Here is a 13,072-nt window from a genome sequence, read left to right as displayed (position 1 = left end):
TACAGATTTCCTCTGAAGGGTGCTTTCCCTTAAGGATACTGTTCCATCATGAGGCACAAAAGAAAAATCAGATGTTATAAAAAAAAACAGAGCCCCAAATTCCTAAGATGGCTGCAAACCTTTGTGTTTGCTTCAGAACTAACTTGTCTTCGTAGAAAGTCTCAAATGATCCCTCCAACATACCTCAACTTTAATGTCATTCTCCAACTCTGCATCCAGAAAATCCAGAGTCACTGGTTCCTGAGATTTTGGATTCTGAAGAAGATTTCAAAGCAGCATAGAATAAACATATTATGATGAGAATCTAAAACTAAAGGCACTCATCCAGCTAAAATTACTTACCTTTCCGTAGAACCAGTACAATTACAATTACATCTTTAGATTTAAAATGGAATTACTACAGAGAAAGATCTCTGTAGAAGATATAGAAGATTGATATAGAAAGTGGATGAAGGAAGGAAAGAAAGGAAGGAAGGAAGGAAGGAGAGAGGGAAGGAGACAGAAAGAAAGAAGGAAGGAGGGAAGGAAGGAAGGAAGGAAGGAAGGAAGGAAGGAAGGAAGGAAGGAAAGAAAGAACAGGAAGGAAGGAAGGAGGGAGGGAGGGAGAGAGAAAGAGAGAGAGAGAGAAAGAAAGGAAGAAAGGAAGGAAGGAAGGAGAGAGGGAGGGAGACAGAAAGAAAGAAGGAAGGAAGGAAAGAAAGAAAGAACAGGAAGGAAGGAAGGAGGGAGGGAGAGAGAAAGAGAGAAAGAGAGAGAGAGAGAGAAAGAAAGAAAGAGAAAGGAAGGAAGGAAGGAAGGAAGGAAGGAAAGAAAGAGGGAAAGAAAAAGAAAAAGAAAGAAAGGAAAGAAAGAAAGAAAGAAAGAAAGAAAGAAAAAGAAAGAAAGAAAGAAAGAAAGAAGAAAGAAAGAAAGAAAGAAAGAAAGAAAGAAAGAAAGAAAGAAAGAAAGAAAGAAGATGAATTTCAGGATAATATTTGGGAAAAGTTATCTGGGTTCAGAAACTAAGCAGAGTCAAACTGCTTATTGCTTCAAAGAAATATTATCAAATAATTTCAGGGCTATAAATCAGGTTAAATAGTTAAATCAAAAAAATCTAAAATCCCAACAAAGGCATTTCTTCCGCATGGTGACCAAGGAAACTATATGTCCATACAGACACTATGAAATGAGCTCAGTTAAAAAGCCTCATTGATTTATTCAGAAAGAGAGAGAGAGAACTGGGGAAACAGGAATTAATTCCCTTGATTTCATGATGAGGACATATCTGGAGACTTCTTTCTTGCTCTAAATAAAATTCAAAACATTTTACATCCAGAAAATGCAAGCAAAGAAACAGACACAATGCATGTATTAGAAGAAAATAATAATAATAATAATAATGATATTTCATTTCCAAACAGGAGTATTAGTAATCAAAGACCTCATTATACGAAGGTGGAAACAGAGTCAATTTTGAAATAAAAGGAGCAGGATGGCCAAAAACGAAGATTTTTTTTTTTAAAAAAAAAGAATAGAAATATTTTTCTTCAGTTAAAGAAAATGAACTTTGCAGATTAAAAATCGGTTCAATTCTGAACAGCTTTATAGAATAGAATAGAATAGAATAGAATAGAATAGAATAGAATAGAATAGAATAGAATAGAATAGAATAGAATAGAATAGAATTTTTTTTATTGGCCAAGTGTGATGGGACAGACAAGGAATTTGTCTTGGTGCATCTGCTCTCAGTGTACATAAAAGAAAAGATACCTTCATCAAGGTACAACATTTACAACACTACAAACCCCAGCATGCTGGGGGTGGGGGGGGAATTAGATACTGATATTCTTCTGGAACCAAATATATAATCTACTTCACTAGACTGACAATGTCTTCAATTTTGTTGATGTTGTTGTGGCCCGCCAGCCGCCTGCGGAGCTGGCGGATGAGGAGGAGGTTGGGGAGGAACTTGGGCCAGTGCTGGGGTCTGGGGAAGGTTCTGATGGATGCTCTGCGTCGGACGCAGAGATAAAGCCGGGGCCGTCCAACATTCCCCAGCCACCAGAGAGGCAGCTGCCTTTGAAGGCTGAGATGAGTGAGGAGGAAGAACAGCTGGGGCCCGTTCCAGATGCACGTATGCGCAGAGCAGTTAGGAAAGGAGAACAACGGAGGACAAGGAGTCGACTCGGGAAGTAAAGCACCAGTGGATGCTGAATGGCCCCTCCCTGGCTGGGGAATAAATAGGAGGAAATGGGAGTGGTTGTCGTAGGAGGCAACCGTTTGTATTTCTGTCGATTTTGCCTCATGGTGTTTCGTGCCACAAAGACTGCTTGCCAGAACTTAATTTGCGGCCTTTCAGCCTGGCAATTATCGCAAGGAACTGATAATAGAATAGAATAGAATAGAATAGAATTTTATTGGCCAAGTGTGATTGGACACACAAGGAATTTGTCTTGGTGCATATGCTCTCAGTGTACATAAAAGAAAAGATACGTTCATCAAGGTACAACATTTACAACACAATTGGTGGTCAATAACAGATAAGATCTGTTACTGCCGTTAACTCCTTGAAGGACTCTTGCCTGGACTTTTCGTCGGGTGAATACAACTAATTCACAAGAGGTACATAAAGAGGGGTTTTTTTTTTCCGTGACCAGGAGTCTGTTTCTTGTTTCTGCTAAGGCTGGGTCAGCACAGACGTTTCTTACAGAGAGTATTTAAGGTGTTATATATGATCTTAGATATGAGAATATTCAAACTGAATGAAGTAGAGAAATTTTAATCAACGCCGATTACTTGCAACATCCTGCTGTGACATTACAGCTGCTACCATTGTGTTCATCCAAACAAGTGACTATTAAATCTGGCAGTGAAATGAATCAACTCAGATCAACGGAACTGGGGTGGGGGGGTGGGGGAAAATGGCAATGACATGTTGCATTTGCAAATCATAAACCTTTTGGGCCAAGCATTAAATAATAAAATGCTGACGTGCATGCAGATGGCAGAAACAAGGCAAGTGTTATGTATACAGATAGCCCTTGACTTACATCAGCTTGTTTAGTGACCAATTCACCATGGCACTGAAAAAAGTGACTTACGACCTGTTTTTCACACTTAGGACCTTTTTAGCACCATCATGTGATCAACATTCAGATGTTTGGGCAACTGGTTCATATTTACGACCGTCCCAAAGTGATGTGATCACCTTTCGACAAGCGAAGGGTCAATGGGGAAGCCAGGTTCACTTTGCCCCCGGGTTATTCGCTTATCAACTGCAACTGATTCCCTTAGCGACCGAGGCAAGAAAGGTCGTAAAATGGGACACAATTCACTGAACAAATGCCTCACTGAACAACAGACAGTTTTGGGCTCATTTGTGGTTGTAAGTCGAGGACCGTCTGCATAAGACAAGATCGTCAGGAAAAAAAACCAAACTATAAGGAAGTCGCAATGCAGATTTCAAGAGCTAACCATGCTTAGAAGAGTAATCCTGTTGAAATTCATGGGGTTTAAGTTACTCAATACTTAATTACGCCTCATAGATCTCACTCGGCTGCAAACATTGCCCAAAAAAGTCACAAGGGTGCATTTGAAGTTCTTGAAATAACTTTGAATTCTACCAATGATCAGTTTCAAACGGAAACCTTGCATTCTTCCACAAGTGTTATTATCAACTTCATAATAATTAATCTGCTGTACAATATATAGTTATAATACTATGCATGAAGGATTGCATACATGAATAAGGAATAAGAGGACTATAAAGATAGAAGAGTTGGGGGGAAAATGCCCAGGATAGAAGAACACCGATTTGAAACTGTTGTAAAAAAAAGAAATATATCTTTTATGTTTGTGTTTGTTTTGCTTTTTTAAAAAAAAGAAATGACAATAAAAATGTAATATTTGTTTAAAAAAATAATTAATCTGCTCTATTTTGAGGCTTCTCTGAAAAAAATAAAACACAAATTCAACTGAATAGACAGATGTTCTCACTTGAAGGAACATCTCCTGCAAGCATCAACACTGAATTTTGCGAGCTTCATGCGTTAGAGAAAAATTGCTGGTTACACAAACCATCTTAAGAGTTCACCCAGGCATCTAACCAGCTTTGTCCACACCATTAGTCACCTCCATTCATAGTTACCTGGGTATAGGGTCTCCTTTGTTTAATTTTGGGGATGCCCACACCAATGTGCTATAGTGACAGAACAGCATCGATTCATACAACGTTTCCTCATAGCAGTCCATTTCTATTAATTCTACCAATCCTCGTTCTTCTAAACTTAAGAAAACTCTGAGCAATTTGGCAATCTGATCTGGAATGGGACAACTCGCCATAGCCAATTCGCCATGGCCAATTTGCCCTGGTCAACTCATCAGAGCCCATTCGCCACGGTCAACTCACCATGGCCTCCTCGCCACAGCTAGCTCACCATCAGACAATTTGCCATGGCCAGCCTGCCATGGAACAGCTGACTGAGGGAAAAAATCACTCAGATTCGGGACGGATTGGACCAACATTGGATAGATTCAGGCAAGATGGCGGAGGTAAGTCTGGGTGATAACATCTGAGATGAGTTTGATACTGTGACTCCCGAGGACATGGACAGGATGCTGGGAAGGCTGAATGCGACCACATGTTTATTGGACCCGTGTCCCTCCTGGCTACTCATGGCTCCCATATAACACCACTCCTGTGCAAGATGCACTGGCTGCCTTTGGTCTTCCAGGTGCAATTCAAGGTGTTGGTTACCACCTTTAAAGCGCTCCATGGCTTAGGACCGGGTTATTTATGGGACTGAATGCTGCTACTGTTTGCCTCCCATCGACCTGTGCGCTCCCATAGGGAGGGCCTCCTCAGGGTGCCGTCAGCCAGACAATGTCGGCTGGCGAGCCCCAGGGGGAGAGCCTTCTCTGTGGGGGCACCTACCCTCTGGAATGAGCTTCCCCCAGGACTTCGACAGCTTCCTGACCTCCGGACCTTTCGCCGCGAGCTGAAGACGTATTTATTCTTCCGCGCAGGGCTGGCATAAAATGATTAGTAATTTTAATGGGGTTTTTATGGTTTTTAGGGGTTTAGTGTGTATTTTAATTTATGGGCCAAATTGAACAGGTTTTTTAATGGGTTTTTTAACTGTATATTGATTGTATATTGTATGTTTTATTGTGTTTTTACCTGGCTGGTAAAAATTATTATTATTAATTCAGCCGTTCCATTTCATTATTTAAAATAATTCTAGCAGTATTTTAATTTCTGTCATTCGCGTTTCATTTTTTCTCCCTGTTTTGGCATTCTTTCTCGAATGATTCTATTCCGCTATTTCTTAGATATTAGGGTAACTCTTGTCCCATGGCAAGTTGGCAAGTTGTCCTAGACCTCTCAGACCAAACTTCGAGCAAACATCTTTCATTCCAGCTGAAGGGTGAAAGTGCTCGATAGAGCAGAGGTCTCCGACCTTGGCAACTTTCAGACTTGTGGACGTCAGTTCCCAGAACTCTGGGTGTTGAAGTCCACCAGTCTTAACGTTGTCAAGGTTGGAGAGTCCTGCGATAGAGACAATATTTTGCTAGCTGGGTAATGAGGACAGATAAATGACTTAAAAATGACACAGATCACATTAACTCAGGCCAGCTGCATCCCTAATAGACTGTGGAGGGAGACAACTCCTTGTGAGTAACCCAGTGGTGAAATCCAATTTTTTTTACTACCGGTTCTGTGGGCGTGGCTTGGTGGGCATGATGTGGCTTGGTGGGTGTGGCTTGGTGGGCATGGCAGGGGAAGGATACCGCAAAATCCTCATTCCCTCCCCACTCCTGGGGGAAGGATATTGCAAAATCTCCATTCCCACCCCACTCTGGGCCCAGCCAGAGGTGGTATTTGCCGGTTCTCCAAACTGCTTAAAATTTCCTCTACCGGTTCTCCAGAACCTGTCAGAACCTGCTGGATTTCACCCCCGGAGTAACCCCTGTTCCCATAACCCATAGCTTTAGGTGTAGTGGACTGGAAGCTTAAGTACTTCAACTAGGATGTGAAGAACAAGCATTACGACACACCTACTGTCAACCCCGAAGCTGATCTGACAGAAGCCATTCCGATAGCTTCAGTGTTGCCACACTGGAGCTGAGGGAGAGGGACGGGGGATTTTAGAGAGCTGGAATTTTGTAGCCAAAACAAAATTCTTTCTCTTGGGAACCAAGGACATTCTCACACCTGGTTGGAGGAAGCGGAATGATGTCACCAAACAACCAGACAGCAACGGGGTTGGACCATGTGACTGACTGTTTTGAGAAAGAGACAAACTTTTGCTTTTAATGAGGTGAAAACCACGCAAAACTTCAGAGTCGGTTTTCACTAGATACGTGCCAATATGATAACTCCAATAAAAGTATTCTTTGAGGAATCTACCTGCCTTGGAGTTTTGCTTGCTATGGATTTATTACTTGGAGCCCTGATACTACAACCAGTGGTGGGATTCAGCCAGTTCGCGCCACTTCGGGAGAACCGGTTGTTAACTGTCTGAGCAGTTTGGCAAACTGGTTGTTGGAAGAAATCATTAGGGCAGAGAACCGGTTGTTAAATTACTTGAATCCCACCACTGACTACAACTGTAACAGGATGAAGATTTATAAGTGTGATTGTGTGCTTTTTCTCTTTGTGTGCTTCAATCCAACAACTCAGAACCCAAACCCAGTTTTCCTAAAATCCTGTTGGCTGGCTATTCAACAGGAAGTGAGGAGCTGGGATCAGGTTATTTCTCTACTAAATTACCAACTAGCAAGAATCTCTAGCTGGTTACCAAATAATACTTTCCTTCAGTTTCATAGTAATTTGTAAATATCGGTTCTGCTTGGGCATCTAGGCCTTGTTTCATTCTCAGAGGGCATTTTCACTGAGTTCATTGCTACAAGGGATGGTGCCGCTGAAACCAACACAACCACAGGGGTGTTGCATTTCACCCACCCCATTCTGTTCGCGAAGCCATGCGCCACTTCCAATCTTATTTTGAAAGTCTCCCTGAACTTATTTTAAAATAATTCCCTATTTTAAAAGATCTGAGCTGATTGTGGACAGGAGTCTCCCTCCCTGAATGATGAGATCAAATTTAAGGCATCCAATTAAAAAATAAGGACGTCTATTTTACAACACGGCCTGGTATACCAGCTCAAGTAATTGTAGCCGTATTTCAATACTCCATAACTCTATTTTAATAGCCCAACCCACAAACCAGATCATTCAGTTTAATAACGGGTTGCTGTTGTTTTTTACAGAAATTTTAGGGTGAGGGTTTTATTCTAATAATAGTTTCAAGAGAAAAAGGACCGCAAGACTACCACAATGATTTGGATGTAAGTACTATTAAGCCGAGTGAGAATTATTATTATTTTTTTAAAGATAAATAGAAGTTGATGTAAATTGTAAGCCAAACAAACTACTTGCACAATCGTGTTTTGCTGTGAATTTTTAAGGCAGGGGAGAAAAAAAAAATTAGGTCATGTTTTAAAAGCTTGTCAAACGTTTCAGGAACAGTGATAATTTGTTGTTTGGGGAATAAAAGCTACGCACAAGGCTATAAATAAAAAAGCTCCTTGTATTGTACATGTTTTTGAGTTTAAAAACTACTCGGACAAGTTTTTTAAAAAAACATATAATATGTGAATATAAATAAGGCACGGTAGAGTTTACTAAAGATGTAAGCCGGTCTGCATAATAACTCCAGGTGAGTTAAACACAGAGAGCAAAAGAGGTGGTGTTGAAAACTAGGTTCCATTTTTGGACAGGCAAATGAACACACACATTGCGAGATTCAGTTTCAGTGTGTACACAAAAAGATTTAAAATAAATAAATAAATAAAAATAAGGTATTGGGCCATAAACCAAAGAAAATGGAGAACAAACTGAAGAACTGCAAAGGAGTCTTTCTTTCGATCTTGAAATCAAAGCAATGTTCTACAGTAGTGGCCAAAATTGTGGAAACCTTTTGGGAAAAGTGTATGTTTGTGGTTTGATGGCTAATAACATCACTTTTTGGGGGGAGTTTCAAGATTCCACTGCTGGAATGGCCTGGGTATAGCTCAGACCTTAACCCCGTTGAAAATCTAGGGAGCCGGCTAAAGAAACTTCTTAGTCAGAAGCGACCCAGCAATAAAACCCAGTTAATAGAAGCCATCCTTCAATCTTGGTTTCACACGATAACAGCTGCAGAACTCAAAGACTTGGTTCACTCCATGGGAAGACGTTGTAAGGCCATCATTCATGCTAAAGGTTACTCAACTAAGTATTAACTGACATGGTGATAATTTTTGTATATCTCATTTTTTCTGTGTGTTTCACTTTTCTTCTCTATGCTGTAACTGCTATTCTAATAGCAAATCCCTCATTCTTGATTAAAGTATCTTTCCATTGATATATACATTTATGGTAAAGGTTCCCCTCACACATATGTGCTAACTCTAGTGCTCATCTCTGTTTCAAAGCCGAAGAGCCAGCACTGTCCGAAGACGTCTCCGTGGTCATGTGGCCGGCATGACCAAATGCCAAAGGCGCATGGAACACTGTTACCTTCCCACCAAAGGTGGTCCCTATTTTTCTCCTTGCATTTTTTGCATGCTTTCGAAACTGCTAGGTTGGCAGAAGCTGGGACAAGTAACGGGAGCTCACCCCATTATGTGGCACTAGGGATTCGAACTGCTGAACTGCCGACCTTTTGATCAACAAGCTCAGCATCTTAGCCACTGAGCCACTACGTCCCTTCTTTTTACAGTACGACTTTTATTTTAATTTTATGGTATTACTCCCCACAAAAGAAGAAGGAGGAGGAGGAGGAGGAGGAGGAGGGGGAGGGGGAGGGGGAGGAGGAGGAGGAGGAGGAGGAGGAGGAGAAGAAGAAGAAGAAGAAGAAGAAGAAGAAGAAGAAGAAGAAGAAGAAGAAGAAGAAGAAGAAGAAGAAGAAGAAGAAGAAGAAGAAGAAGAAGAAGAAGTAGTAGTAGTAGTAGTAGTAGTAGTAGTAGTGGTGTTATTAGCTAGTTTTAGAAAATGCACTTTTCCCAAAAGGTTTCCACAATTTTGGCCACTACTGTATTGTAATTTCAGCTACTTCCAGCATGGAAGTTAGGTAGGTCTTTTACCTCCCCCATTGGTCCATTTTAGCAAACAGAAAAATGGACATTTAGCTTCAGGGTATAAAATCAAAGCAACATGCACCAACAGTTACCAGGGAAAACTGAAACTCTTCAGGGACAACCGATCTTTCCAAATGTCTTTTGCAAAACAACTGAAATCGAAATAAATGGCAACCAGAAGATACCTCATACCTTTGGTTGAAGATTTGGATGAAGCAGCACATAACCATTGGGATCAATGGCAAAATAATAACCATTGGGACACAGCTGTTAAGGAAGAGAAATGTCACTATGATGCATTGGTCCCTGTAAGTGCAATTCAGAAAAGCTGGACACTAACTATACAAATAGTTCTCCACTTGCAACCGTTTGCTTAGGGACCGTTCCAAGTTACAACAACCCGGGAAAAAGGAACTTATGACCAATGGTGAAATCCAAATTTTTCTAGTACTGGTTCCGTAGACGTGGCTTGGTGGGTGTGGTGTGGCTTGGTGGGCATGGCAGGGGAAGGATACCGCAAGATCCCTATTCCCTCCCCACTCCTGGGGGAAGGATATTGCAAAATCCCCATTCCCTCCCCACTCTGAGGTCAGCCAGAGGTGGCATTTGCCGGTTCTCCAAACTATTCAAAATTTCCGCTACTGGTTCTCCAGAACCTGTCCGAATCTGCTGGATTTCACCCCTGCTTATGACCGTTTTTCACATGTATGACCGTTGCAGTATCCCCCAGGTTCACGTCATCAAAATTTAGATACTTGGCAACTGACTCATATTTACGACAGTGGCAGCATCCCGGGGTCACGCGATCCCCTTTTTGTGACCTTCTAACAAGCCAGGTCAACGGGGGAAAGCCAGATTCACTTAACAACCGTGTTGCTAACTTAAATAACTGCAGTCATTCACTTAACAACTATGGCAAGGAAGGTTGTAAAATGGGGCAAAAATTCACTGAACAAATGTCTCGTTTAGCCACAGAAAAATTGTGTCCCCCATTGTGGTCGTATATCGAGGACTTCCCCTACTGGCTATGGAATTGTAACATCTCTTAAATGCTAACATTGAATTGATGTAACTTTCTGCAAGTTACAAGATCTATGATCCTCAGCCACGCTGGCCCTACCCAGAGGCGGCCCAACTGGATTTTTAAAAAAATCTGGCGTTCTCTATAGCCCCAGAAAAGGACGATGAAGTAATCCTGGAAATGACGCTACCATATTTTTCAAAGTATAAGATGCACCTTTTTCCCCCCAAAAGGGGGTGAAAATCTGGATGCGTTTTATACTCCAAATGTAGCCCTGCCCAGCTTCTCAAATGGAGGTTTCAGAGGCTGAAAAAAGCATCAGAAATGAAGCTTCAGAAAAAAAAGCCTCCAAACAGAACTTCAGAAAAGAAGCCTCCAAACAGAGCTTCAGAAAAAAAGCCTCCAAACAGAGCTTCAGAAAAAAAGCCCCCAAACAGAGCTTCAGAAAAGAAGCCCCCAAACAGAGCTTCAGAAAAGAAGCCCCCAAACAGAGCTTCAGAAAAAAAAGCCTCCAAACAGAGTTTCAGAAAAGAAGCCTCCAAACAGAGCTTCAGAAAAGAAGCTTCCAAACAGAGCTTCAGAAAAGAAGCTTCCAAACAGAGCTTCAGAAAAGAAGCCCCCAAACAGAGCTTCAGAAAAGAAGCCCCCAAACAGAGCTTCAGAAAAGAAGCCCCCAAACAGAGCTTCAGAAAAAAAAGCCTCCAAACAGAGTTTCAGAAAAGAAGCCTCCAAACAGAGCTTCAGAAAAGAAGCTTCCAAACAGAGCTTCAGAAAAGAAGCTTCCAAACAGAGCTTCAGAAAAGAAGCCTCCAAACAGAGCTTCAGAAAAGAAGCCCCCAAACAGAGCTTCAGAAAAGAACTCCCCAAACAGAGCTTCAGAAAAGAAGCCCCCAAACAGAGCTTCAGAAAAGAAGCCCCAAAAAGAGCTTCAGAAAAGAAGCCCCCAAACAGAGCTTCAGAAAAGAAGCCCCCAAAAAGAGCTTCAGAAAAGAAGTCCCCAAACAGAGCTTCAGAAAAGAAGCCCCCAAAAAGAGCTTCAGAAAAGAAGTCCCCAAACAGAGCTTCAGAAAAGAAGCCCCCAAAAAGAGCTTCAGAAAAGAAGTCCCCAAACAGCGCTTCAGAAAAGAAGTCCCCAAACAGAGTTTTAGAGGCTTTTTTTTCTGAAGCTGTTTAGGAGGCTTTCAGAGGCAGAAAAAAAAGTTTTTTTCTGAAAAGGAGTTTCAGAAGTTTCAGAGGCAGAAAAAAAAGCAAAAAAAAAAAAAAAAGGAAAGGCACAATGCTCATAACCAAGGAACCTATTGCTAAAATTCACCTCTCGGAACAGCTGATTGGGGAGTATTCCGGGAGACCTATCCACCTGCCAATCAGCTTTTTTCTTATTTTCCTCCCAAAAACTACAGTGCTTCTAACACTCCAAAAAATATGGTAATTTCATTTTTGTTTGGGGGGGGAACCCCATGACCCCCATTCATATTAGCATGATGTGTTATGTAAAGGGAAGGCCATTCAATCCAAAAGTTGAGATTGCTTATGTGTTGAAATAATGATCTAGTCTAAAGCATTGGCTGTAAAGGAAGTAGAAGGGACCATGAGGTTAATAGCTCCTTTTGTGTCCTCGGCTTTTCAAAGCCGTGGCACAGAGCCATCACTTCCAAGTCATCCGCAAGAGAGTAGAACATGGGTAGATCTTGTATTTAGAAGAAGTCATGTCCGCAAAAATAGGGGAAAGGGGAAATCGTATTTTTTTTTCCTTTTGACTTCCAGGCAGTGAAATAGATAGACTGGAAGAGAAACTTGAACAGGATCCAAGCTACTGCAGAAGTTTAAAAAAAAAAAAGATAATAGAGGAAACTCACAGTAAAACGAGGAGTGACCTTTTTAATTTCTTCTAGGGACACGTCAACTCCCATTACGCCAAGGATCAACTGGTTCTGTCCAACGAAACAAACAAACAGATTTATTTTCAGATGATTAAAACGTTGACTTGAAGGAGTAAAAGCCAAATTTCTCTTGGGAGGAGGTCATAGATAATTAAGAAGAAATTAGCGGGTTCCAGATGTTAATTAGATGGACGACTGCTCCTCCTGTGGTGTATACATTTTACACAGGATTTGAAGTCTTGCGAAAGCCTTAACGTTTTCCTTTGATAGTGTGCGTACAACGTATATGTGTCTCCTGACTTAGAAAGACAGACAGAAAGAGAAAAGGAGGAGGAGGAAGAGGGAAGGAAGGAAGGAAGGAAGGTAAAAGAAGAAGGAGGAAGAGGAGGGAAAGGAAGGAAGGAAAGAAAGAAAGACAAATAGAAAGAGAAAAGAAGGAGGAGGAGGAAGGAAGGAAGGAATAGAAAGAAAGAAAGAAAGAGAGAGAGATAGAGAGAGAGAAAGAGAAAAGGAGGAGGAAGGAAGGAAAAGAAGAGAGAAAGAGAGAGAGAAAGAAAGAAAGACAAATAGAAAGAGAAAAGGAGGAGGAGGAGGAGGAGGAAGGAAAGAAGAGAGAGAAAGAGAGAAAGAAAGAGAAAGAAAGAAAGAAGGAGGAAGAAGAGGGGAAGGAAGGAAGGAAGGAAGGAAGGAAGGAAGGAAGGAAGGAAGGCAGGAAGGAAGGAAGGAAGGAAGGGAGGGAGGAAGGAAGGAATTCCTGATTTTCAGGAATTGACAGACATGTAGTATTGCAAGCTGATTGCAGAGATGATGAGCTGGTTTCCATTTCAAGTTGTCAGATTACACAACTGTTGGCTATTGGAAGCTTTATGTCACCCCAGGATTGTGTGATGTGCTTACCTGAACGTTATTTTGATCTTTGGTAAAGTTGAAGACTGGCAAGGTTCCCGAAATGACCAACCCAAGTTCCTAGAAATCAATCAGAGAGAAAGAGAGTTTTATAGTGAAAAAAAAAATTTAATCATGAACATGGAAGTCACAATTCAAAACGCAGTTCCCAAAATGTCATTTG

The 13,072-nt window shown here is 41.4% G+C and overlaps 1 protein-coding gene across 2 annotated transcripts in view; it reads right to left on the bottom strand.

Annotated features, from left to right (window-relative positions):
* Nucleotides 1-13,072, bottom strand: part of CACNA2D1 (calcium voltage-gated channel auxiliary subunit alpha2delta 1) — a 394,047-nt gene that overhangs the window by 54,423 nt on the left and 326,552 nt on the right. Inside the window, exons 16-20 of one of the 2 annotated variants that reach the window (XM_058189787.1) lie at nucleotides 12,901-12,969; nucleotides 11,980-12,054; nucleotides 9,295-9,369; nucleotides 4,127-4,177; nucleotides 184-255 (exon numbers count right to left, since the gene is read on the bottom strand). In XM_058189787.1, coding sequence (XP_058045770.1) covers nucleotides 184-255; nucleotides 4,127-4,177; nucleotides 9,295-9,369; nucleotides 11,980-12,054; nucleotides 12,901-12,969 — 342 coding nt within the window. The remainder of the gene's footprint in view (nucleotides 1-183; nucleotides 256-4,126; nucleotides 4,178-9,294; nucleotides 9,370-11,979; nucleotides 12,055-12,900; nucleotides 12,970-13,072) is intronic. The other variant, XM_058189788.1, reaches the window with a different exon arrangement.

Source organism: Ahaetulla prasina, chromosome 7, assembly GCF_028640845.1.
Source record: "Ahaetulla prasina isolate Xishuangbanna chromosome 7, ASM2864084v1, whole genome shotgun sequence".
NCBI classification, from domain to species: Eukaryota; Metazoa; Chordata; class Lepidosauria; order Squamata; family Colubridae; genus Ahaetulla; species Ahaetulla prasina.
Note: the sequence above shows the minus strand (reverse complement) of the source record. Positions and strands in the feature narration are given on the sequence as shown.